We start from the raw sequence: 27,463 nt of genomic DNA on the forward strand, positions 1-27,463 counted from the left end.
CATTGTGGGAATACAGTGATTGCGATTCAACATGGCGGAAAAACATGCCCTTGATCGGAGTGATAGCAGTTATGCCGAAAGTGCGTACGAAAATGGCAGCTTCAAGCGGCAAAAAGTTGAATCAGGAGCTGCAGAAGGACACGAGCAAAGGTCGTATCAAGACTCTGGAAGCCGTGGGAATCCGCATTACACCGAACCCTCCCCAGTCGTTCACGTTCGTGGCATCGCGGATGAAGCCCGAGAGCAAGATCTGCTACACGCTCTTTCATCGTTTGGGACCGTCAGGTACACAAGCCGAGCTATAAACATGGTTTCTAGTTAGTTTTCTTAAAGTAGCTGACGATGATGTCAAATTCTTACTTTTCGACTAAAGTTCAAATCACCACAGGTGGCGAGCAGCCGGCAAAATCGAAATATTATGATCGACCACTAGCTAGAAATTATAAACATCAGTGAATGTTAAATGGTTTCTTTTAAAAGTTTTGACAAAACTTGAATTTCTTTCACTTTCGCTAAGATTATTTATTTCATTTTAGTTGTGTGACAATGATGCCGAAATTGCGACAAGCGTTAGTGGAATTTGAAGTAAGTGAATTGATTTTTTCGACTATTTTGCTTGTTTACAAGCAAATAGGAGATTAGGAGTGATGTGGGCAAAATTTGGAACATTCTTGTCTACTCTCAAGGGACTTTTTTAATTTCTCAAGGGACTGTTTTAATTTCTCAAGGGAGTTCTTTCCGCTTAGTGGGCGATGAAAGGGTCTCTTATTATTATTGCGTCAACACTTTCGATCTCGTGTTAAAGACGTGACTTGTCACATATTCCGCTGTAGGTGATGAAAGGGTCTCTCATTAGTATTGCGTAAACAATTGCGATCTCGTGTTAAAAACGTGACTTGTCACATGTATAAACGTTATATAACAGTTATTTTTATGCGTGAGTATCTCAAATGAGATATGCACAGTCTAAAGCGTTGTACTAGTACAAGCGTCTCACTCACTGAAGCCTGGCGCTAATATTTAACCTAAAATGATTAAGAACGGAAATTATCTTTTCTTTCACAAACTATTCGTCGAATACACTCCCTTTGTTCGTCTTTAAATGTTTTGTGAACAAAACTCTTGAGAGATTTTCTAAAACCTAGAAGAACTCGCTTTCTCCTTCATTCCGCTGAACCTGCGCTCAACACCCGCCATGATAACAATTGTTTTTGTCTACGTGCGATATTTTTGGACCGGAAATTAGACTTGAACGCCATTAGCCGCTGTGGGTGATGAAAGGGTATCTCATTAGTATTGCGTCAACACTTGCTATCTCCTGTTAAAAACGTGACTTGTCACATGTATAAACGTTATATAACAATTATTTTTATGCGTGAGTATCTCAAATCCGATATGACACAACTAAGGATTTGTTTTCGCGACAATCGATTGCGTTAGTCACGCTTAACACGAGTGAATAATCATTTATTCGCGTTCTCAATTCAAGGGATTTCTTTTCGGTGTGGGTGAACAATGCGTCAGTCAACACTTGAAGGCAACGTATAAGTCGCGCTAATATTTAACCTAAAGGATTTGTTTTCGCGACAATCGATTGCGTTAGTCACGCTAAACACGAGTAAATAATCATTCGCGTTCTCAATTCAAGGGAGTTCTTTTCGGTGTGGGTGAACAAAGCGTCAGCCAACACTTGAAGGCAATGTATAAGTCTTTCACAGACTAAAGCGACGCTAATATGTAACCAAGAACGTAAGAACGCAAGTTTGGACTGGTACAAGCGTCTAACACACTAAAGGAGCGCTAATATTTAACCTAAAACGATTAAGAATGCAAATTTGTACTTTTACAAGTCTTTCACATTCGCGACAATCGATTGCGTTATTCTCGCTAAACACGAGTAAATAATCATTTATTCGCGTTCTTCTTACACCGAGGATGAGGCAACATGCTTGTCCCAACTTTCAAGAAACCCTTTTCAGCGATAATATTTATTTATTTTAAAATTCCGCCGTAGCACGGAAAAATGAATGTTTCGCACATTTTATCGGGCAAAAGACGAGAAAAATACGCATAAGACTCACATTACGAGCTGATCGGATGGTTTTTAAAATTTTATTTCTGCAAAGGCTGATTTTGTGTAAGGCTCAGGTCAGTCATTTAAAGGTCGTAGTTTTCGTCACTGGCACGATCGTCTGGCGTCTTTGGTGGTGTGATGTAATACTCTTCGACACCACTGGTGATAGATCACGCTCTTACCGAATCCCATCGGAAGCACCGCCAAATCATCTTTTCTTTCACAAACTATTCGTCGAATACACTCCCTTTGTTCGTCTTTAAATGTTTTGTGAACAAAACTCTTGAGAGATTTTCTAAAACCTAGAAGAACTCGCTTTCTACTTCATTCCGCTGAACCTGCGCTCAACACCCGCCATGATAACAATTGTTTTTGTCTACGTGCGATATTTTTGGACCGGAAATTAGACTTGAACGCCATTAGCCGCTGTGGGTGATGAAAGGGTATCTCATTAGTATTGCGTCAACACTTGCTATCTCCTGTTAAAAACGTGACTTGTCACATGTATAAACGTTATGTAACAATTATTTTTATGCGTGAGTATCTCAAATCCGATATGACACAACTAAGGATTTGTTTTCGCGACAATCGATTGCGTTAGTCACGCTTAACACGAGTGAATAATCATTTATTCGCGTTCTCAATTCAAGGGATTTCTTTTCGGTGTGGGTGAACAATGCGTCAGTCAACACTTGAAGGCAACGTATAAGTCGCGCTAATATTTAACCTAAAGGATTTGTTTTCGCGACAATCGATTGCGTTAGTCACGCTAAACACGAGTAAATAATCATTCACGTTCTCAATTCAAGGGAGTTCTTTTCGGTGTGGGTGAACAAAGCGTCAGCCAACACTTGAAGGCAATGTATAAGTCTTTCACAGACTAAAGCGACGCTAATATGTAACCAAGAACGTAAGAACGCAAGTTTGGATTGGTACAAGCGTCTAACACACTAAAGGAGCGCTAATATTTAACCTAAAACGATTAAGAACGCAAATTTGTACTTTTACAAGTCTTTCACATTCGCGACAATCGATTGCGTTAGTCTCGCTAAACACGAGTAAATAATCATTTATTCGCGTTCTCAATTCTAGGGATTTCTTTTCGGTGTGGGCCGGGGGTGTGGGTATATATGAAGAATGTATTGAACCGCTGAACTGTTTGTTTGCTTTAGTAGGCCGGAATAAGCGTATACGCGACACGAGTACTACAGTATATTCAATGTGTTTTCGATTGGGTTTTCTTTGGCTCCTTAATTTGCGGTTGAGTTTTGTAAACAGCGCGTTGTTGACTTCTAGGTTTCAGTTTTAATTTAGAATGTGATGTGTAAGTGTAAAGTATTCAGGTAAGCTAAGTTATTTTCAAGACTTCCACTCCTAAACAACATGAAAAGCGTCTTTCACCCTTTAGCAAAACACTACTCCATACCACAATTGACAGCCAACAGATAGACCATAGCAAAATAGTCGTAGTCTCATAGAGACCTTTGATTTTAAAATATACATGTAAGCTTAAATTATAATATAGCTGTATAGCTAAGTGAGAGTAGTCGATAGTAATATTCTGTAATTAACCATATTCGCTGTCGTGTTTTTTGTAAAAGCAAGCTACTTACCATATCGTAAATGGTTGTTATATTTTGAACATGACTTTTCTAAAAAACTAGAATACTATTATGTAAATACATAATATTTATTTCCTATTTCTTCTCTGAACTGCAATTTTTTTAAATTATTCAGTAAGTGTATTCTTTTTGCAATAGCAGATGGCATGACCTTTTGACTATCAAGTTAATATAAGTTACGTGGATATTAGTCACATGTTTTGAGCACTTAATTTAAATATGGTGCTTGAATTTACAATAAATTTCAAACAGTACAATAATTTTTATTGAAAATAGAACAGCTTACTATATATTTATGCACCTACATGTACAAATGTAGTGTATCAATGTGTAGTTCCAGAAAATATCCATAACCCCGCCACGGAAGGCTTTTTGTTTTGCACCCCCCTCCCCCCCAGGAATTTCCGTTCCAGAGGGTCTGTGAGGCCCCCCCCCACCCCCCAGGAATTTCCAATATCTTAAAACACCCTTTGAAAATTCGAAATTGCTTCGTACTTTAAAACGTAGGACGATTGTAACAATCTAGTTGTATCCTTAGCATTGGGACACTAAATAAAGTCGGCAGAAATGTTTAATACGTGTGTGATCTTCACTTGTAAATCTGAAATCAGTATGTAAACACGTAGCTTCAAAACTTCATTCAACGCCGCTAGAATAATTTTTTAATTTGTTAAAAGCCTGGGCCTTTTTATTTCTTTCACTGTTAGTCATTAATTTACTAGACGATATGTTACAATTTCTGCGAACATTTCCTCGCACATCATGTACAAGTGTTTCGCGCCCACCATCAGTGCCTGAAATATAAACCTCAACATTCGACGAGTGCGATAAATTCGCGGAGACTTAAATATTCCGTTTTCTTGCCTACAAGTATTGACAAAAACCGTTCGAGAAAGACGGTGAATGACGAGTTGTAAGAATGAAATTGATAGAAACCGAACTAAAAACTTTTTCTCACCCTAAACACTTGAAAGAATGATCCCACTGCAAGTGCATTTGACGCAGACGCAAGCAAGTTTCAGAAGCCTGAATTTCAGACATCTCTTTCTTGTCGCTACTGAAATTCAGACAACAGTTTCCGTAAATAAAACCGGTTCTTAAATTTGAGAGGTGAAAATTCTGTAGTCGGCAAACGAAACATTCTACGTGAAAAACATCGGAGCCGTGAAGCCTTCCGTAAATAAACAAATGGCAAGGCAGACTTGTGTCGCGCCATCGCGTCTAGTTCGAAATGAACGCGTTTTATTTTTTGTAAATTTGGCATAAAATTCTTATAACCTAAATTCTTCTTGAATGAAACTTGTCTTCATTTATAACACAGGTAATGGCGTCAATTATTATTACAGCTTTAGAGAAGTTATACAACTTTTGCTTTTTTAAAGCGCTGCAGTTAAAAGTTGGCAAAATTTGCATATGTCAAAAGTAATTTGAAACCTTTCGAATAAACTCCAGCGTAAATAAATGTAACACAACGCCGCACGCAAGTATCCGATTTAGATTCTTTCATACACATGTAACTGCGCTTTTCAAAAGAAAACTCAATGACAGAGTGAACTTTAAGGTTTAATATTTGTGTTCTAAATCATAACACAAACAATCGTATGCGTGACATTACACACGTGCTTCATGATCGCTTGATCGCAGGTTTATATGCTTCAATGTTTGTCCATGTTGATTTGGCGGGACCGCGCTAACTCCAACTCGGCTACCTCTAGTTCGATTGCAGCGCTAGCTAACAGAAAAAATTAAAGCTTATGTATTAACCTCATCTCAATATTCGGGAGCAATGATTTTTGTTTGAAAACAACGTAGGTAAGTATGTTTTTCTACTTCGGATCGATAGCACGTTGCTTTTAGTAGTACTTTGTAAGTGGTTCGTCACCCTTTGGAAGAAGTAGCTTCACAAGAACCCCCCTCCCCCTCGGAAATTACGGCCTTTGAATCCCCCCTCCCCCTCGGAATTTCCAGTGGCCTTCCGTGGGGGGGTCATGGATATTTTCTGGAACTACACAATGTAAAGCCTGAAGCAGACGGACATTTTTTTTTTTTGGGGGGGGGACTGCTAGGCATAAGATAAATTAAGTTATGGGAAGAGTTTACGACTGCTGAGGCAATAGGCATTCAATGAGGATAGAACGTGAAATTCTGCTGCTACGTGCAAGGTGATTATACAAGTCCATTAAGTAATACGCTATTGTTGAGTTCAAATTGCAGAAAGAATGCCAATATAATAGTAAAATATTAACAATATAATATAGAAAATATTAACAATATAATTAGTTTTCACATAATAAAATTATGCCCCTTTCCACTTCGCTTGGATTGAATTCTGCTGGCAAATTAGCATATTCTGCCTGGCTTGCAGTTAATGCTTATAAAGAACATGGTTTGCTTAGCAATAAAATTTTGCTTGGTATACGTAGAGCTGTCCACCATGGGTGACTCTTGAATTTTTTTTTTTTTTTTGAACATTGGCAGATATAGAGTATAGGACTGCAAGGATGCTTTTCTACATTTTTATCATGTGATGGAATATGATAATAACAAGAGATTTTTTATTAGTGTTTTTTAATTTTGAATTTATACATGTACATGTATTTTTGTGTTATTGCTTTTCAAATTTTGCCAGAATTCTGCTCAAATTTGACTGGAAAAATAAATTTATGTAAATTTATGCTAGCAGAATTTATCCAGGTATATCCCCACCTGTCATTAGCTACATGTACCCTCAACAATTGAAAGGGTTTCATAACCCTGATACTTCTAATTGTGATTAATGTCATTGCACAATTTGATATTTTTTATTATTACAGGACATTTCATTTGCAAAATCTCTTATGGAATACACTCAGGTAAGTTGTTGCAAATTTTTTAATGATTACCCTGTATTATTTATTGTTCACAATAATGACTTATTTGTTAGCAGAGAGGATGGTGTGTAGGGAATTATTTAATAAACTAGAAAGCAGCGAAAAAATAGAAAAAACTGACAGCAAAATCCGTGAAAAACCCAAGGACTATAGTGCAAATGGAAGAATTGAAGAAAGGAAACCATAACCGTAATGGTGATTTAGAAAAGCGATCTTCATTATCATACATTAGATGTTTACATTTTTTTATCTCTGTTTACCCCTTAGTTTAAGCTTTGCTTGAGAAGATATACAGTGTACATGTGTATCAAACACTCAAAATATTGTTGCATTACATCCAACCACCAAGTTTGTGAAAAACAATTAATACTCTGCTGCACATTTTCACCTCTCTTTGTGGTTTTAGAAGTGCAATAAATGTCTTTCCTACTTGATACATGTAATTATGCTACCATAAAAAAAACGTGTATAGGCCACATTCTTAGATAAGCTGGTGACCTTACATGTATTTACTATGTCGTTAATTAGTTTAAAAAAAATTAAATTTGAGTTAATTTATTATTTTGTGTGCTACAAATTAGAATTGCAGTAATGCATTACTACATGTACAGTGTATCTTCTTAATTTTAGAGTGGACAGCCGATTATTCTGCGTGGGAGGCCTGCATACTTCAACTACTCAAAAAGCAAGAGTATATCAAAGTATGTCAAAAGACAGTAACAAAGTAATGAGTGAATAATACATGTAATAATGAATGATATTTGCATGTCACACTTCTTATCTCCTCTATTACTGGTACTACACTGTACATGTATTACAAGGTTTTCAAAACAAGCCAGCGACTGCCAGAGTTCCACCGGCTACTTTATCATACACATGTATGTCAACAGTTACTCTGGTCATAGCAAACAGCTCCTGACAAACAAGCTGGGCATCACAGCCACTTTTTCTCTCAGTTACTGATGCCCTTCAAAAATTTTGAAACCCCTGGTAGAGTCCATTGATACATTTCTTGCTTGTGTATAAAAGCTACAGTATTGAGTAATTGTTTCCTGTACTGTAAGACGCTGCCTCACTGGAACCATTTGGCTGCTGTAAGCACTACCTCTATTGTTTTGCAGGGCTAGGGGTATTATTATGACCTGTTAGCTATTGCTATAAAAACCAATTGCAGTAAACTCTCTCTTAACGGACACCTCTATAAGACAAACACCTCCATAAGACAGACAGCTGGTAATGGTCCCTGCCGTTTTCCAGTCATTTTACTTTAACCAAACTCCCTATAAGACGGACACCTCTCTAAGAAGGACAACGGACACTTTGAAATCATTAACGGACACGTGAGAAGTGTTTTTTATCATGGTTTTTTTTTTGTGAAAATACCGTAATGATTCGATTTAGTGCCCGGGGCGCTTATTTAATTTTTGCACCTCGAGGGAGGGCGCTTATTCGAGACAGGGCGCTTATTCGGGACAGGGCGCTTATTTAATTTCCTGAGAAACAACCAAATGTATCTAACAATAACAGAAACTTTAACAGTTAGAAATTGTTTTAAGTTCAGTTACTTTTTAAAGAATTGTTCATTTTAGCAGTAAATATATACATGAACTGTACGGCGAACGGTCAGGAGTTTATTTAGTTGACGTCAATGACTTCGGTATGGGCAGTTATCCACGATAAGGGCACTTATTAGAATAGGGGTGCTTATGAGAACGGGGGCGCTAATTAGAATGGGGGCGCTTATTGGAATAGGGGCGCTTATTTACAAAAACACATTCGAAGAGGGGCGTTTATTCGGAAGGGGGCGCTTATTTGAAGGAGGGCGCTAAACTGAATCATTACGGTACTTCCAAACTTCTTATCGACCTAAAGCAAAGTTTGTCAGCACCCTAAGGATACATGTAAACCAAGGTTACCAACCCAAAACAATGTCGCTTTAACATATTACATGTACTTCTCTGCTTACGTGTATGGGCACTAATGAGGTTGTTTTCTCCTTACGGTATTACACTTGTAGAAGCTCTCAACTTTTGCTTTAACAAGCGAATACGGTCGTTTCATTCTTGTAGTCAAAGATTTGTTGAATTGTGCGTATGTTTACATGTAGCTTTGCTATCTGAGAATTACTGGTGTCATGTTATCTCGACTCTCTACAAGGCGGACAGCTCTCTAAGACGGACAGTTGCAGCTGGTCCCGAAGGTGTCCATCTTAGAGAGAGTTGACTGCATTTAAAAAACTCCTCCTGAGAGGTACCTAGTGGGCGACCTCTCCCGTAAGTTGTTGTGTTTGATCTTCCATATCTTCCAAAGTGTTTGATCTTCCATTGTTTTGTTGACCTGTAGGGACTGGAAGTGTGACTTGTGTCAGCACTTTATTACTTGAGGCTATCTTCCCTATTATATGTACAGTATGTCACTCAAATTTATATTGCTGAATGTATATTCCTACAGAAACCTCTCTGTACAACAGGAACTACCATCAAACAGAATTCTATTGGTCACCATTATTAACCCTCAATATCCCATCACAACGGTAAGTGAATTAATTTAATTGTCATCTACTGTATAATATTATTACTGACAGCTAAGGACGGGCTGACACTCAATACCAGATAATTCCACATTGCAGTATCGAGATACTCGCAAAAATGATGCAAGAAATATCAATGCTGTCAATGCCCTTTCAGTACTGCAAGGGCCTGAGTCTGCAATCTTCTGGTCAGCACCTGATGTTTATACATTTTGATTTGAGCAAGGCCAGAGTAACAACTGATTATGTTCTTAACAATAAATTGAAAATTTGAAAGGGTGGATAACACTTTATCCACTGGATAAATCATTAAATGCTGCGCCATCCAACAGATATTTACCTAGATAGCTTTTATCACCCTTTGAAATTGAGCAAAGCCTTGTACAATTTTGGACTTTTATTGTACTAATATACGTATACAATGTCACTATTATTATAATGCAATTTTGAAAATTTTCCCCCACAAGCTCTGCTAAATGGAATTTATCAGTGTAAGCGAATTCGTTAAATTTAATGTTTAATATTATCTTGTTTTGTTTTTAGGACATTCTTCACACTATCTTTAGCAAACAGGGTCATGTTTTAAGGATTGTCATCTTCAGGAAAAGTGGCTTACAGGCAATGATAGAGTATCCTTACATTTTATAGTACGCCAAACAATAGTCATTGTAGACTTTATACATACATTCATCACTTTTCTTTACCCTCAGATTGGGAGAGTAGCTTATACAGCTAATATCTCCAAGCATTTCACAGTAAGCACAGTACAACGGGCAAAGACCAGACCACAACACCGGGAACTCCATGCCCTACTCTTTACGATAAGTGTGTGGGTTCTTTTACCTCCCCTGCTGACCATAACACTGAAGATGCGGGAGACGGGGCCCACGGTTTATCGTTCTTATCCGAGAAGACTAGAATATCTAACCATTTGCAGATGTTATTGCCAAGGCAGCACATTTTCCTCAGTTATTTTAAGACCATGAGTGTTGGTCCGGTCTGGGACTTGAACACGAGACCTCCTGCACGGTAGTCTGGCGCTCTACCAACTGAGCTAACCGGTCGCCGGTTTGAGATCCAAAGTTCTTGACTAAACGTCAGACAGTGCGAGTTAGGACACAGCGTAAGCCATGCGAGCCATGCAAACCAGAAATCCCAGATCCAATAAAAGTCTAACCGCAAGCCCTAAACTAACTGTAGGCTAACCAAAGTGCTATTTAGGCTAACTATTGGGAGTCCTATTGAGGCTAACCAATGTTGTATTTAGGGTAACCAAAATGGCTCGCATGGCTAGCTGGCTCGCAGAATTTTCCGGACCCGCTAGTACGAAAGTTCACCCTACTATTCAGTGTATACTTGCCACTTGTAGGCCTATTTCAACATACTTTTGTATAGCAGGAGGCATTGTGACTTGCTCACACAGTTTTTCCTGTGCTTTGCATCTTCTGTATGGCTTGGATTATGGTTTGGTTAACTGGAATGTCTGTGTCCTCTGTTACTGGCAGGAGAGATTACTTTTGTTTTGGTTAAAAACACTAAAAAAATTGCTCTCAAAAGTGACTTGTTTTAGAGGTTCATTTTCACACAGCGTGGTCTCACCGAGGCATTATGAAAATTTTGAGGTTAAATACCTTGACAATAGTTTTACAACAGATTTGCTACTGTGGATCAAGCACAACAAGCCAAGGATGCTTTGAATGGAGCTGACATTTACACTGGCTGCAACACTCTGAAAATAGAATACTCAAGGGTATTACACCTTTTTTTTTATTACTGTATTGTTCTGTGTTTCTGTTATTGCAGTTTTCGAAGACATGCAAAATAAAAAACGAAGTAGTTTGAAAAATTTTAAAAACCAAAATTCAACTTGAACTTCAACCCATTATATGATTTATGCTAAACGAATGTCACAAACATATAAATGAAATAAAACTATTTTGCCAGGTTTTCGTATCAGCATTCTGAAGCTTTGTATTTATTTTAGAGATTTGTTTAACTGAGTGTTGCATATTGCTTACAATAATATTTTTTACAGGCCACAACCCTCAATGTTTACAAGAATGATGAAGAAACATTTGATTACACAGAAGACAAGGCATTCGGTAAATATTTAATTTTATTGTTGTCTTTTCAAAAACTTTGATCAATTCAAATAAAACTAAAGATGTCTCTTTTTTTCTTACAAATTGTAGAAATGGGACACAACATGACATGTGTCTTTTTATCAGATTTCACAAATTATTCAGATTTCAGTAAAGGTTGACTGCATTTTTTGTTTTTGCATTAGAATTTGATTTAAATGTGGTGTTTAAAAAGGCTTCATAGATCTCTGGCAGAAAAAATTATTTTTAGTGATGAAACACGCTCTTGAGTGTCCAAAATTCCTTCTCAAACAAGTAAAAAACAATCAAAAAAACATTAAGAATAATGTCACCAAATCCTTTGCTACTGTAACAGTAGTTTAGACCAAGGTAGCTAAATCACTGTGCAGTCTGAAAAGATTTTCTATCTTTGATCTCTTTGCGAAGTTCTTACATGTATGGACCAAAATTTAGAATACAAATGAGCAAGAAAAGCAAAATGTATTTTTAGGTACCATTATCTTTTATTAATAATTTTTAAAAGTACAGTAGTACGTACATGTAGTATATTTTATAGGAACGATACTAATCTTCTTGATTTCCAAGCTTACAACAAGCCCCACTGCGCTTTAAATCAATCAATCTTTCCATACATCCCAGTCTTAGTTCTAGTTCGATGCCGAGTAGAGGGCTGATGTAAAGCCAGCGGGGTTTAAGTAAGTCTATAAAGGTACTGCTTTTGGGTTTTCTGCATGCCAAGTTTTTTTTCTTTGCACATACATTAATTATTCTAGTCTAAACATGTTTTACTGGCTTTTTGTTTGGTTGTTGCAATATGTTCTGGCAATAGTTTCAAGACTATATCGATAATAAAATTATTGATCATTTCAGTTGTCATCTTGCAAATCAAAAGTAACATCTATAATTATTACAAGTTCATAATTTTTTGTCAAAAAAACGACCATACACCGAATGCAAATATGGCGGACCACTCGGTCGGTGCCTGGGACGAGCTTCATGAAAGCGAGGCTAGTCAGGCTTCGGTGTTTTGTTTTGACAATGCTTTCGTACTAAAGTCCTTACTTATTCGTCAATCTGTTGTGTTTCTTTTCGCTGCTCCTACTAGTTGCTGTGTTTCTGAATGCTAAAAGAAGTGATAGAAGTGTTCACCGTTTGCCTCTAAGGGAAAAAGTGGATCAATGCAATTCGTTGAGACGAAAGAAAGGAATTTGCGAATGCCGCGGGAACTGTTGAGGTTTTAGTCGCCACATTTTAGGTTAGAAGATCTTAGAAAATTTGTTTAAATGACGAGCTTATCTGGTGTCTGGTGGTGTTCCAGCACGAGTTGCATGGCCAGTACCTTTCCCAAGGTAAAGAAAAGCTCCACTTCCAAGACATCCTCTGTTGTTCATGTCCGACTTTGTTCGCGTCCGATCCACTCGCACGGAATCGCACGATCAGAAACTACCCAAGTGAATGAAATTCAACTGCCCCCACAGTTAAAACTAGTGAAAGCATTGAACCAAATAAGAACGACTTGAAGCTAAATGTGATCACTTACACATTTTCTAAGATCTTCTAACCTGAAATGCAGGAAATGCATCGAACAAGCTTTATAAAAAGTTCCCGCGGCGATCATGAACTCATTTGTTCTCCTTTCTTTCGTCTCAACGAATTGCATCGATCCACTTTTTCCCTTAAAGGCAAACAGTGAACATTCTATCACTTTTCGTGACATTCAGAAACACAGCAAGTTGTAGGAGCAGCGGAAAGAAACACAAATAAGTAAGACTTTTGTAGGAAAGCGCTGTCAAAACAAAACACCGAAGCCTGACTAGCCTCGCTTTCATGAAGCTCGTCCCAGGCACCGACCGAGTGGTCCGCCATATTTGCATTCGGTGTATTATCAGTCGAAATGCACATAAACTGAATTCACTTCATGTACTAGTTTCATTTAAGTGAAACATAATACACATTATTTTTTGTCACCATTAACGTCATTAACAGTAACTCAGTTTCCAAAATGATGAAAGATGTATGTGCACAGTTCTAAAAGCTACTGGATTTCTTCAATATAAATGTAATAATTAAAATTATTTGCCAGGTTTTCATATCAGTACTAACTGAAAAATGAAATGGACATCATTTCCTTTTTGTGTTCTGGAATATCTTTGATTCAAAGGCAGCGTGTGTGCTACAGTATAACTGTGTTCTTTGTGGTCTTACCCATGCCTGCATAGCAATGTGTCAGTGAACAAAAATGCAAAAAATCAAGTTGCACTTTTTAAGTTTTCTTGTCTCTGTGTTTTCTTGCACAAACTCGACTCTTCCTTGAAGATGGCTTGTTGTTAGCACAGCTAAGTTTTGTTGGCCAGTCAGTGATTAGCGACCCTGGGTACCAGAGGGCTTTTCTCATGCATCGCAGAACACTTTGGGAACAGCCAAAGACCAACCATTGTCGCCATGAGCAGAGACTTCACCAAAACCGGAAAATGTGCCAGAAAAACCTCTAGCACCCAGGGTAGACTGTAGTGGTCAGACCTATGTGATGTGTCACCATTGTTTACATAAACAATCTGATTCATTGTAATATTTAATTGTAGTGTTTAAGACGGATTCCACTGAACGTTCAAGCAATGAGTGCAAATATTAATTACCAAAAATCTTCTCATAGCAAGGTAACATTTTTATGTGCTATTTGAAACTTCTCACTAAAACGCACAAATTTTGTCTAGTGACCCGGCGATTAAATTCTAATTCATTTTTTGAGAAAGTTAAAGTCAAACTTCGTAAAAATACTTAAATCACACGTTATTTTGTTTTGAACTGACATGAATCTTGCGTTTTACATGTATTTATAGATAATTTCAAATCCATTGTTCTTTTGTGGGGTCAGTTTGAGTGCTAAAGTTTTGGTAGGTTTTTGTTAGCTATTCTTAAACTATGAATATTCTATGAGATCTTTTTGGCAACTTTATTTCTGCCTTTATTGCTTGAATGTTCAGCGGAAACAGCTAAAATCATCCTGTTATCTCAAACTTGGTTATCAAACCGTTTTCCCATTTCCTTTTTTTCTTTAATTTGAAGTTCCACTTTTCTTTCCTTTGGTTGTTAAAGATGGCTGGATTTTTTTTTTGTCCAGTCAGGTATCTTGTTGGTGCTCAGATCACTTTCAAAATTTGCAATACCATTGTTTCCTTACATGCATGTAAATAAAATTGCTTGTTGTTTTCTAGCTGTTGCCCCAGTGAGGCCACCAATGAAAGAAGGTCTTCTGAGTCGCCCTCCAGGGGGACCATATCCTGGCCGAGGGGGAATGGTAATGCATGCACCCAGGCCCTTGCTTCAGCCGTCGCCTATGGCTGGTGGGTGTGTTCTTATGGTGTATGGTCTGCATGAACACAAGATGAACTGTGATCGAGTCTTCAATATTCTTTGCTGCTATGGGAACGTTCTCAAGGTAGGAAAAGTGCCTGAAACATTAAAGGAGCAATGTCATGATATTTTAAGTCATTTTTACCGAATGGTAATGAGGTTATGTTATTGGCCGCATTTTCTCACTCGAACACTCACTCAGTCACTCGACTCTGATATCAAACTGCAATTAATTTATCATTAAACGAGAAACGTGCTGACAGAAAGGCCCTTTAAACGCATTCAGCACATGTCAATCAGAAACAAATTACTTCTTCTTCAACCTCGTTCCAGGGTCTCTCTCTTTCAGGGAACTAAATTGAATTTCACAAAACAAATGGAAAGAGGATCACTTACACTTATCCTCTGGTGATAAAAGAGAATAGAATTCGCTCAACGAAGCCTCAGAGCATAGGCTATCAATGACCCATTCACGTAAGAAAACATTCAAAGACACGTTTTAGTAAACACAACATTCATGCACGTTTTTGTTTCGCGTCACATCATCTTCGTGTCACGTCATCTGTTCTTCATCTTTTTGAGTCGTGCAGCATAGGCTATCAATGACCCATTCACGTAAGAAAACATTCAAAGACGCGTTTTAGTAAACACAACATTCATGCACGTTTTTGTTTCGCGTCACATCATCTTCGTGTCACGTCATCCGTTCTTCATCTTTTTGAGTCGTGCAGCATAGGCTATCAATGACCCGTTCACGTAAGAAAACATTCAAAGACGCGTTTTAGTAAACACAACATTCATGCACGTTTTTGTTTCGCGTCACTTCATCTTCGTGTCACGTCATCCGTTCTTCATCTTTTTGAGTTGTGCAGAAACGCGCATCTTTCTCTCAAATTTTATTCGCTGCATAAAATAACGCTATACGTGCTGGCAGAAAAGTAAACATATTCACAAAACAAATTTACTTAATGCTAAAAAGGATCAAAGGTTACACTTAAATATTTTTGTGAAAAAATAGAATTCGCGCTACGAAGCCTGAGAGCACGAACCATCAATGATGCAATTCCCATGGAAAAATAAAACATTCACAGGGAAATAAAGTGAGATTGTGTTACATTATTGAACGCTTATTTGAAGAAAAAACTATCAATAAATCTATCAATGACCCATTCACGCAAGAAAAAATTAAAGGCAAATTAAGTGAGATTGTGACATTACTGAAAGCAGCTATAAACTACATAAATTATAGTTACGCTTAAATTGTTATAAAAAAATATTACGCTCGCCATGTGACGTCACCTCGTGTCACGTCATCCGTTTTTCATCTTTTTGAGTCGAGCAGATACACGAAGTGCTCGGGCGTATCGTTTCTCGCAAATTTTATCCGCTGCTCAAAAATAACGCTATACGTGCTGACAGAAAAGTAAACATTTTCACAAAACAAATTCACTTAATGATTAAAAGGATCAAAGATAATACACTGACCGGTAAATATTTTGGTTGTGAAAACTGAATAGCGCTACGACGCCTGAGAGCACGAGTCATCAATGACGCAACTCACGTGGACACTTATTTAGAAAAAATGCGGAGATCGGCACTTCATTCATCGAATTACCATGAGGTTGCTCGAAGAGCCTTTGATTCTGATTACTTCCAAATTGATGAAAACCTCAGAATGATAGTTGGTAATGTACCTGAAGAACAACAGAGGAGTAGTTACTGTATATTGTAAAAATAATGAAGGATGGTTTTTACTGACGAAGATTAAGACAAATGATGAAGACAAACTTGAAAAAACTTGCCAGTTTTTTCAAGATGGTTTCAAAACATTCAAAACCAGAAACACAAATCTTAAATTTTTCAAGAATTGCATTTCAAGTTTCAAGACGTGGGAATTGAGACGCAAGGGACTTCCAACTTCCTTTTGAGTGATACTGTACTTTTTGACAAAACAGGAAGCCTATAATTATAATTATATGACATTTGAAAGCTTCAGCAGTAGTACATTGTCTTGATACTCAAGCAAGTGATCAGAATATAGGTAGAAAAGAAATATACACTATTTTTTCCGCCAGTATTTCGTAAGTTTGTCCGTCCCTACACTTGCCCTGTTCTTCAGTGTAATGAGGTGGCGTATTTTGCACATTCTTTTGCCCTAATATGGTATAATGGCTCAAAAGTGGAATAATAAAAGTCATTCAGTAACAGGGTGGAATTATGGAATATCAAGACAATGTACATGTAGTCCTGCAGAAGCTTTCTAATGTCATCGCAGGCCGTATATTTTTTCAAGATGTACAGCAAGTGGTGGTCAAACTCCACTAGCCCAGGACCATTAGAGAACCCTTTCTTTGCACTCCAGTGAGTGAGCACAACTGATCTTTCAGGTGAAGTTCTTGATGAACAAACGTGGAGCAGCCATGGTGGAGATGAGTGATCATGTCGCTTGTAACACAATTATCCAGTGCCTGGGAGGACAACAGCTTTTTGATAACCAGATTGACTTCAGGTTTGTTTTCTTTGTGCCACATGTAGCTTCATGATTTAAGTTTTTTTTGGTAGTGTTCACGATGTGGGAGTTAAACTACAGTAAAAACCTGCAAGTAAGAACCTAACAATTATTTTAAGAACCTGTTAGGCCAAAATTTGCAAATTAGATACCGTTTGTATAAGAACCTATTAAGCCTAAACTTTGGAAACAGGTTCTTAATTTTTAAAATTGATTAAAAATGTTTACTTTTGGGAAAATATGATCAGTCAACATTCTGGATCCTCTTTGGAGATATGTTACCTAGAAGCCTCATTACCCCAGATGCAATGTAATGCAAATTTTATACAAGAAAAAAAGGCCGAATACCACTAAAATCTCTTTTTAATAACATTGAATTTTTTTCCTCAGAAATTAAGAATCTATTAAGAACCTAATTAGCCTAAATTTGTGTTAATAACCTTTTATGTAAGAACCTGTTAAGGCTATTCTGAAAAACAATAGGTTCTTACTCACGGGTTCTTACTGTACTACAAACAGAGACAGAGAAACCAAAGTTACAATTGAAAGTCACTGAGGAGAGACCAACCAATCTACATTTGACTTGGATATTGTAATAGTTGTTATAATTGTAATTTTCTCTTCTTCACAGCAGTTTATATATTTTCCCGGCGATCTGTGAGTTTTAATTTTTCAGATTTGCAGGGTCCCACTGTATATTTACACAAAAATTCATTGAACAGTAAATAATTGGTTGATTGTTGTTTCAGTTTTTCTAAACAAAAGTACCTTGTGGATTCGTCATCTGTCGCAAATTTGCCAGACGGGACACCATGTTATAAGACTTACTCCAATTCCAAGAATCAGCGGTTTTGGACACCAGAACAAAGCAGCAAAAATCGTATCCTTGACTTTAAGATCATGTGGGAAAACTATAGTGTTGAAGAGGTTAAGTCTTTGTTCGAGCCTAGTGGCCCATCAGTCCAGTGCTTATCCTGGCTTCAGTAGCATGATTGAAGCCTCTAGGATGGGATGCTAGTCCATCGCAGGGTTACCCCCAGCAATAAATGCATGTGTACACATTTATACACCTGGGTGGAGAGAGGCACTAGGAGAGTAAAATGTCTTGCCTAAGAACACAACACAGTGCCCTCGCCTGGGCTCAAACCTGGACCGCTTAATCTGGAGTCCAACGTGCTAACCATTAGGCCGCCTCACCTCCCATACTTAAGTGTATACAGTGTAAGATACTAGTAAATAATAAAGATGGTAAGATACTGTTTTAAAGTTTGCACAAATTAGTTGTTTGTGGGAAAAATAAAGACAAAAGTGTCAGTGTACTTGAGGTGCTTACATTTGGGAGGAAAACATGGTTAGTTTTAATTCTTGTGGCTGAACTGGAGCAAGCTTGAGAGACAACACTGTAATGAGTCCTTCAAGGACTTATTACAGTGCCTTGAAGGACTTATGTAATAAGTCTTTCAAGGTAAATGGTGTGAAGTTGTTGCTGTGTGTGAGCGTGCTTGAGCGATGTTTTGCTTCGTGTAAGTGGTGAGGATCTTTATTTAGCTATTGTTAATTCAGTTTAATTTTGTTTTCACTGGGGTGAATTCTTTGATTCTTTTCATTTGAGATCCCTCTTGCCCTCCCGTATGCATTTGTCCACTGGACTGAGACTCAAGGTGATTTTGGTTCATTCTGAATCACGAGTAAAATTAATTATCATTAATTTTATTTTGTTTGGTTTTGCTATTTTAATCTTGACATTGTACTAGGCATTTTCTCTCCAACAAAAGTCTTGCATTTCTTTAATGCACCACCGGACTTTTTAACAGAAAAAGTAAACGAGGTAGGACTTTGATGTATTTTACTTCAGCTTTTTTGTGGTTAGAATAACATTGTAGAATCCCACACTTGGAATTCCTTTTGTGTCAAAACGAGTCTTTGTGCAAAACCATTCGTATAAAATTAAGTTGCACCTGGACGTTCATTTTCATGCAAATCAAACTCGTTTTCATTTTATGAAAAGTTAAGGCCCGGCATAACGAGGAGACATGTTTCCATAATTATTAATTCCTCGTTTTGCGTTCCATGCCGTGCGGAAACACGGAAAGTTTCCAAAATACCAAAGGTGTATCTGTTGTTGTAAGCTTTTAGTCAACATATTCTCAAAGCAAGATCAAGGCAACTACAAGACGGAAAAATGTGACCAAAATTCCAAACGTTATGGTGTTCTAACAAGCTTACCGCAGACCCTCTTTTATGTTCTTGCTGTACCTGTCCATCATATTAACAACACCAATCCTTGCTGTGAGCGCGAAGTTTGTCGCATTTAAGGTGATTCCTCAGTATTGCATTGCGCATCCTTACTGCGCAGAATTTTACGCAATTAGCGCGGCTTGGCTTGCAAGAGAGATAAATCATCGTTTTCTCGTAAACGAGTACGGTGATCTATCATTTCTTTTTTCTCGTAAGTTTGAGTGTAGCGACCAAATTCTTTCTACAAAAAAAAATACAGGCCAGTTTCTATGGCAGAAAGATAACTTATCACCTGAAACGTGTACTTTGCCATTATTCGTAAAAAGATAATTGTTGCCTATGTGGTATATACAATGTCTGCCTGCTCCTTAACGAGTACAGTGACCCCCTTTATTATTTCAAGATTTAAGTTCCCTTAAGGTAAACTACCAACCGGGCAGCACATTCTCCTCAGATATTTCGCAGGAATTACCTTTTTAAAACCTATTCGTATATACTGCGTAGCCCCCACTAGTGTCATTTAATTCAGTGGTAGAGACGGACGTAGAGTGTCTCAAGGGGAGGCTGTTATAACGAAAGTCAACCGTCATTGTGTTCCCTTTGGAAATAAAGGCTTTCAGAACATATCAAACTAGACAGCTCTTTGCAAAGAGGAGGTATTGCTTTCTCATTGTTGAAGGATGGACACTTGTATTAATTTGACTCTTATTTTAGATGTGTTCAAATTGTGGGGTTGAGCCTCCTGTTGCTGTCAAGGTGTTTCCTAATGGTGAGTAAATCCCCGTCATCGCCTCTTCTCCGAAAGGGCACATTACACATTACACCAGCAGTTAGTGAAACAGTTGTTTATAGTTTTTTTTTTTTTTTTTTTTTTTTTGGGGGGGGGGGAGGGGGAGGGAGAGAAGGGGACGAGTGAGGGGTGGGAGATCCCCGTACGTTAAGAGCGGAAGTTTCCGATTCCAATCATTCAATTAAAAAAATGTCCCGAGCCAGGTTGTCGTCATCAATATAGCCCATGTTGCTTAGCAACAGACCGTAAGAACCCGCGGGCTTAGACAACCCTCGAGAGTTGCAACTGCGTCTGCAAAATCTTCTTTGTCCTCTGAAGTGAAGAACGCATTTTCTCAGCGAGTCCTTTCTCGATATCAACCCCGATTTGTGGTGCATTTAAGGACTTGTGACTGGCAGGGTTGCCACAGCAAGAGACACGAAGAATGGGGTGGGTTTTTAAAGGTTAGACAAAAACCAGATAGTTTGGTGAAAGAAAATAAAATCGTCCTTTCCTGAAAGCAGGAATTAATTAGCGAATGTCATTGAAGACATGGTCCTGTGTTGTTTTTGTTATTACGTGGCTCGAGGAAAAACTAAAAGATAAGAAAAATTATTTAAAATAAGTGTAAGATTAAAACAATATATAGCAAATCTTGTCTTTTGATTGGTAATGTTTGTTATTGCAGCTACGCGTTCAGCAGCAGGTCTGATGGAATGGGACAATCCGTCCCAGGCCCTTAATGTTTTGGCAGCGTGTAACCATTACGTCATTCGTGATGCAGGTACGGTGTTGTTTGTATTAAAACATTACAGTGCGTGTGTAAGCTTAGCTTGCCTTACAGCAGTAGTGAGAGGTGAAGCCTGTTTCGCTAGCATTAGCTTTGAATTAATGATCAGTTCAGTTTATAGAGCGGTTTTCACTTGGGTGTCGAAAGTAATGTGCATTTGCATTGGTTTTGCATTACTATGCTCAGTGATTGGTTTAAGACCTTAGCGCCACTTTCTCAGCCAATCAGAAGTAAAACCAAAACCAATCGTGACTCTCTTGCGCACGTTTTCCCGCGCTTCCTGCTGTGCAACATGTACTTGCTTCGAATTTTGATTGGTTAACTTGATTGCCTGTGTCTTTTGTGCTTGGCCACAGTGATGGCCTGTGTTGCAGACGAACAAAACCCCGGTACACTGTATAGACTATACGGGTTTGGACTATACCAGGGTTTAGTTCGCTCGCACATGTTTCCCGCGCTTCACACCAGCTACATATTTTGAGTTTTGATTGGTTCACTGAAATGGCTGTGTCCTTTTTTGATTGGCCAGAGTGAGAACTTTGGTTTTGGTTTTGCGACACACTCAATTGAAAACCGCTCTTATAAGCCAGGTTTTCCTCCTAATAGTGTGCGTTTGATTATGGCTTCGACTAACCACAAATGTCACTGTGGTAAAATCTCCTTTACGACTGTCATACATTTCCATCAAAGGGACAATATCACCAAGATTTAGTGCAATTTGAATATCCCATGAAGGTGTTGGTATGAATTGTAAATCCACTTATAGTTGCCTGTCCGTGCTAAAACGTACTTAACAAGTCCTGAAAGTTTGGGTACAGACTAGTAAGAAAGAAGTGGCTCAAACCTTGAAAACGTCGGGCAACGTTTTCAAGCTTGACAGTTTTACTCGGAAGAAAATTTCTTAAAAGGAACCTCCACTCCCACTACAAGTTTTCTCCCTTGTCCTGTAAAATTTAAAATTTAGGTATTATTTTACACAAATATTTAACGTCAACTTGTCGTAAAAGTGGAGGTTCCTTTTAAAAACCATTGATTGCGGTTTATTAATTTTACATCTTGGAGGATGATTTCATGCCTTTCTTTTGTTGTTCAAAGGTATAATTCTAGAATATTTACACGCAAACTTAGAAAACATCTCGTGACACTGCCCCTTTAATGTTAGTTCCGAGAATTTGGCGGTAACTGGTTGATTATTTTATAATTCTCCTCACCTGTTTGCTGAGCAATGTATTGTTAGTTTAAAGAGATTTCAGATCTTGATCCCATTTACCTTTCGTTTCAGCTGCTAAAACTATCTTCACCGTCAAACTCGCCTTTTCGTCCATGTCAAGCGCACAATAACAAGCATACAAGTACTGGGTCGCACCTAGGCCAACTCTCCTTACACTACCCCTGACGAGGATGTCAACGTTTGCTACCCTGTCATGGGTAGGGAAAGGAGTAAATGGACGCCAAACCCTACCTAAGACAGGATAAAAGACCTCGTATGATGTATTTTAGAGTTAAAGTTATGATGCAAAATAATTATTATAAAAAAGTTATTAAACAAGTGCAAGAGTTGTAAGTAAATGTTAAATTATGTCGATACGTTACATTGTTTTTTAATAATTTTATTTGTTCCTTGGTGAAAACAGAAATAAATCAAATAGTGTATCTTCTGCTGAATTCGTAACATTTATTGTAGTTACATGGTCCGGGTTAGATAGTTTATTTTACAACTTTATGTATTAACTGAAACATCTGATGTCAAAGTGGCTTTTATTAAATTGGTTTTTTTTTTTTTTTTTTTTTAAAAAAAAAAAAAAAAAAAAAAAAAAAAGATTTTGATTTGTATTGTGTTAATCTGCCTTTAATGGCCAGGCTCGCACAAAGCATTCAGTTAAAAACACGCGAGGGATCTGGAAAGAGGGACCTCTCACCCTTTCTCTCCATTCTTCTCCATAATTTTCACGGTTCCAGGCCGACTGGTTAGCTCAGTTGGTAGGGCGACGGACTGCCGTGCGGGAGGTCTCGTGTTCGAGCGCCAGACAACACTCAGGGTCTTTAAATAACTGAGAGGGAATATGCTGCATTTGCAATGGCATCTGCGAATGGTTAGGTATTCTAGTCTTCTCGGATAAGGAGATAACGAAGGCCCCTTCTCCTACATCTTCAGTGATATGATCAGCAGGGGACGTAAAAGAACCCACACACATCGTAATGAGAAGGGCATGAAGTTCCCGGCGTTGTGGTCTGGACTTTGCCCGTTGTACTTTGCATACTGTTGAAATGCTCGGAGATAGTAGCTGTATAAGCTACTCTATAAATCCGGGTATTGTGGGTTGGTTTGGGGGGCCCCCCCAAAATCCGAGGGTAAATAAAAGTGATGTATGTATTTTTTTTTTTTTTTTTTTTTCTATGATGTACTAACAAGTCTTCAAGAAATTAAATTCGCATTTTATTATATTCTTTGTCCTCAATAACATATTTTTTAATGGACACATCTCAGTGGAAAACTGAACTTGCAGTTGAGCCATATCGAAACAATGGATTCAAATTTTTATCAAGCACCTCTGCCACTTTTATATGGGATTCTCTTTGTTGATGGTCTGTGTCATTTTAACAGTTTGTCATTAGTTGAGGTTTTAGTTATTAAATATTTAATCTCCTATTGCATCAAAAAGTTACATATTTGAAAAAGTCGTTTATACAAAGAGAGGCGTGCTGTTCCGTTAGATATCTTGTATAAAGACCAGCTGTCTGTAAAAATCGAAAATCCCACGATATGAACCAATGAAAACACGAATTTAACTTATTTTACTAAAAATACTCGTTTGGAGAACTATGTTTTAAAATGTTTTGGAAAACGCTTAGCTGGATGCAATTGTTTGCAAAATTTGTTTTCTATAGATTTAGTGTTTTCATTATTTATACTTGTTGTTGCTCTCTCAACGGGTCACTTCCTGAACTTGATTAAAAAGTAATTTCAAGACAATGATTTCCATTTGGAAAGAGATATACTTGTTGCAAAAGTAGAAATTAAGTAAAAGGGTTCTTGTTAAATTTGTTGTTAAGCCTGGTCGACAAGAGCTTATTCTGGCGTTTTCAAGGAGGTAAGATTTTCATATTGTCGATTTTCTTTAAAATTATAAATTATCAGAAAAGAATTAACTAGGCGTGTAATTTCTCGAAACTTTATTCCTTATTATTAGAAGATTCAACTTTAAATTCAATTCTTCAGTGATCATCATTTCTGATCATATAAATTATTTTACGATATGTTTTTGCTAGGTAGCAAGTAAGTTGTTTTGCTTAATTTCTCTGGGAAACTTGAAAAAAAAGTTTTTTTCTTAAAAATAAATAAGTGTGTTTTTTTTTTTCAATTATTTCATTGTTTACTGCACTTACATACCACCATTACTCGTAACTTTAGCATAAGTTTTGTATCCTACTCATTGGAATTATATAGCAAGGGTCAAATCTGCCTTTGAAAATGATAGATTACTTTTTTTTGAATGATGTTCTTTGGAAGTTGCGTTCTAGTCTAAAGTAAATGAACTAGAAGATTTACGGGATATTTTTTTACATTCAGTGCAAGTTTTTCAAGGTGGATAATTGATCAAAGAAATGGAAACAAGGCACTACAACAATTTAGTGTTTGTACTGCTTGTATTTTAGTGCAACAAGGGCATTCTAATAATATTCTAAATCAAACTTCTTGAATATTTTCGGTCTTTTTATTCTCATGCTTTTGCACATCGACATTTAAGAGAGAGATAATTTTTAAGAAAAACTCTTCAATAATAAATTGTGAGTCCGTCAGATGTTAAAAACCCCACGTACCATATATTGAGCGTTCAAAACAACTCGATCACTGTTTTATTTTGTGTTGTTCTAAGTACTTGTTGTTTGTACACTATGAAGTATTTACACACAAGAGAGCATAATTTTATAATTTTAGTTTATTAGGAACTTTCCTTACTTAAAAATGTAAATTTAATTCACTTGCAAGTCTCGCGAAAAGGTACACTGGTACATGTTAATGTTATTTAAAGAACGCTCTTACAGTTAGAAAGTCGTTCCATATGGAGAGGCCTGAAGGGATAAAATTGGAACTTGGATTAGGGAAATTTTTTACTGAAAAAATCGGATTTGGGTCACCGGGACAGGGAATCACAACAAAAAACAATTTAGCTGGACTGGGATTTGGGAAAATTCGGGATAACAATAGGCTGACATTTGGGATTTGGGCAAAATTTGGGCTGGGAAATGAGATTTATATACCTGGCTCCCTCCCCCCTTCAGGACCCTTCATAAATAAATAGCATACATTTCCTTCTGTATTTTCTCATAGCATCTGTACTATGAGTGGCTTGTGTTTCCCACAAGTGATGTTTTTGATATCACACCTGACTCTGGTCATTGTGGTGTGCAGTGACGTAAACTGCCAAAACTTCAAGTTTTGTCATCGATGAAGATGTCGTCTATAACCACATCCTTGAGGGACACGTGTTTAAAACATTGACAGTCTTTAGCGCCACCCAGTGTCACATGATGTGTAAAGACGACTGCTTGTGTGTGTCCATGAATTATTTCTCCGCCTCCAAAGAAAATAATTGTGAACTTAACGATGATAACAAAGACATGGAGCCATCAGCACTAAAATGGAAACAGGGAGTTAATTATTATGACCTGGTGAGAAGCTACACTGTAAAGGTGAGCGTTAAATGATTATTTTTTTTGTTCGTTCGTTCGTTCGTTCGTTCGGTTTTTTTTTTGTTCTTTCTTTCTTTCTTTCTTTCTTTCCTTCTTTCTTTCTTTCTTTCTTTCTTTCTTTCTTTCTTTCTTTCTTTCGTTCGTTCGTTCGTTCGTTTTTTTTTTCGTTCTTTCGTTCGTTCGTTTGTCCGTCCGTCCGTCCGTTCGCTTGTTTCGTTCGTTCGTTCGTTCGTTCGTTCGTTCGTTCTTTCGTTCGTTCGTTTGTCCGTCCGTCCGTCCGTTCGCTTGTTTCGTTCGTTCGTTCGTTCGTTCGTTCGTTCGTTCGTTCGTTCGTTCGTTCGTTCGTTCGTTCGTTCGTTCGTTCGTTCGTTCGTTCGTTCGTTCGTTCGTTCGTTCGTTCGTTCGTTCGTTTGTTCCTTCCGTTCGTCCTTTCTTTCGTTTGTTATTTCAGGCATATGTTTATTGATTTAAATTCATCCTAACAAAAATTTGTTGTATAAACAGAATTCAAAATTAAGAAAGTAAAGTAGGCGGGAAATAACACGATTTTCCAATTTATTTTAATTGAGAATTTTTAAATTATTTACACTTTTTGCAATGATAGTTCATCGTCCTACCTTTATTTCTGACCAGAGATAAAATGTGCTTTTCAAGTATCAAATATTGCAGTGCAAGTCCAAAGTGCTGTGTACCGTTGCCAAGATACGGACAAAATATGAACTACTAACAAGACTGTTGACGGTCCCTTTCCTTTTTTGACGCTAAAACCTTTACTCACGGGCAATTGATAGACTTGCCTACAAGTCGAGCTCTACCACTAAACCGGAAACGAGAAGCAAACGATGTTGAAATGTCTGGGCTCGAATAAACTGAAATGCATGTTTTTGTTTTGATATTGCAACAGGGTGGAGGTAAATACATCCCGGAGAAACATCGCTGTGTCAACAGATGCTGCAGCGACAATCCTTGCCTCAACGGAGGGGTATGTCAGGAGATTTGTATTCCTCACAGCATCCGGTTTAACTGTACCTGCCCTGACACCCACACTGGTCAGCGGTGTGAGAAGATAAAACATCCAAGAACCTGCAAAGATATCGCTAAGAACGGCGCTTTATCATCTGGGAAGTATGTCGTCTTTGACTCAGCGAACAAAGCGTTTTCTGTTTACTGCGACATTGACTCTGAACCTGGATTTGTTTGGGCACTGATACAATCGTTTTCCTTAGCTATAAATTCAAATGTGTTTGGAGCGTTCAGCGTTGATTTCCCGGTGAATCAAAGTAAACTGGATTGGAACTCGTACCGATTGTCCTTATCACAGATGCAATCAATTGCTAATCACTCGACTCTCCTACGAGCAACCTGTAACTACCCTACAGAGGGACTGCAGTATACCGACTACGCACGCGCCAAGCTTGAAGGTCACGACATATTTGGCAGCTGGGATTTAACGTGTCGGCTGTATGAGTACATCAACATCCGGGGAAATGAGTGCCTAAAATGCACTGCTCCAACAAAACAGAACGGCGAGATGGCGTGGACCATAAAAAGTTACAAAAGTAAAGAACATGGCTGCCAATTCGATGGAGCTCCAGGTGGTTTTAACAGAGAAAGCAATTTCGGACGCTTCAGTGACGTCACTACAAACATTGAACATCGCTGCTCGTCTTTGCCTGCCTCGACAACTCAGCACTGGTTTGGGGCTAGACATGACTTGTAAGGTTAAGGATTGTTACAATTAAATGTAAACGCAATAGGGTTTAAAAACCAATTGAAATGCTAATATTTTGACAAGTACAACTGAATGAATGAATGAAATCTTTATGTTATCACGGTTAAAATATCAGTAATGTACAATAAAAATATAAAAATTGATTTCTAAATACTAGTTTACATACTTGCCGTGTGAG

At 37.7% G+C, this 27,463-nt stretch overlaps 3 protein-coding genes across 4 annotated transcripts in view; 2 read left to right on the forward strand and 1 right to left on the reverse strand.

Annotated features, from left to right (window-relative positions):
• Positions 1-27,463, reverse strand: part of LOC144635075 (tumor necrosis factor ligand superfamily member 14-like) — a 255,865-nt gene that overhangs the window by 37,745 nt on the left and 190,657 nt on the right. The gene's annotated exons all lie outside the window — the stretch shown is intronic.
• Positions 3-22,511, forward strand: LOC144634979 (heterogeneous nuclear ribonucleoprotein L-like). Its single transcript, XM_078494028.1, has 15 exons — positions 3-285; positions 537-585; positions 6,510-6,548; positions 7,197-7,267; positions 9,018-9,099; positions 9,640-9,725; positions 10,750-10,846; positions 11,132-11,198; positions 14,414-14,637; positions 16,940-17,061; positions 17,811-17,941; positions 18,816-18,889; positions 20,014-20,068; positions 20,757-20,852; positions 22,141-22,511. The coding sequence occupies exons 1-15, from the start codon at positions 32-34 to the stop codon at positions 22,197-22,199; spliced, it is 1,506 nt and encodes a 501-aa protein (XP_078350154.1). The 5' UTR covers positions 3-31; the 3' UTR covers positions 22,200-22,511.
• LOC144635037 (uncharacterized) lies at positions 25,288-27,327 on the forward strand. Its single transcript, XM_078494104.1, has 2 exons — positions 25,288-25,553; positions 26,458-27,327. The coding sequence occupies exons 1-2, from the start codon at positions 25,389-25,391 to the stop codon at positions 27,271-27,273; spliced, it is 981 nt and encodes a 326-aa protein (XP_078350230.1). The 5' UTR covers positions 25,288-25,388; the 3' UTR covers positions 27,274-27,327.

Source organism: Oculina patagonica, chromosome 13 (genome assembly GCF_052425735.1).
Source record: "Oculina patagonica isolate OP01 chromosome 13, crgOcupat, whole genome shotgun sequence".
Classification (NCBI taxonomy): domain Eukaryota; kingdom Metazoa; phylum Cnidaria; class Anthozoa; order Scleractinia; family Oculinidae; genus Oculina; species Oculina patagonica.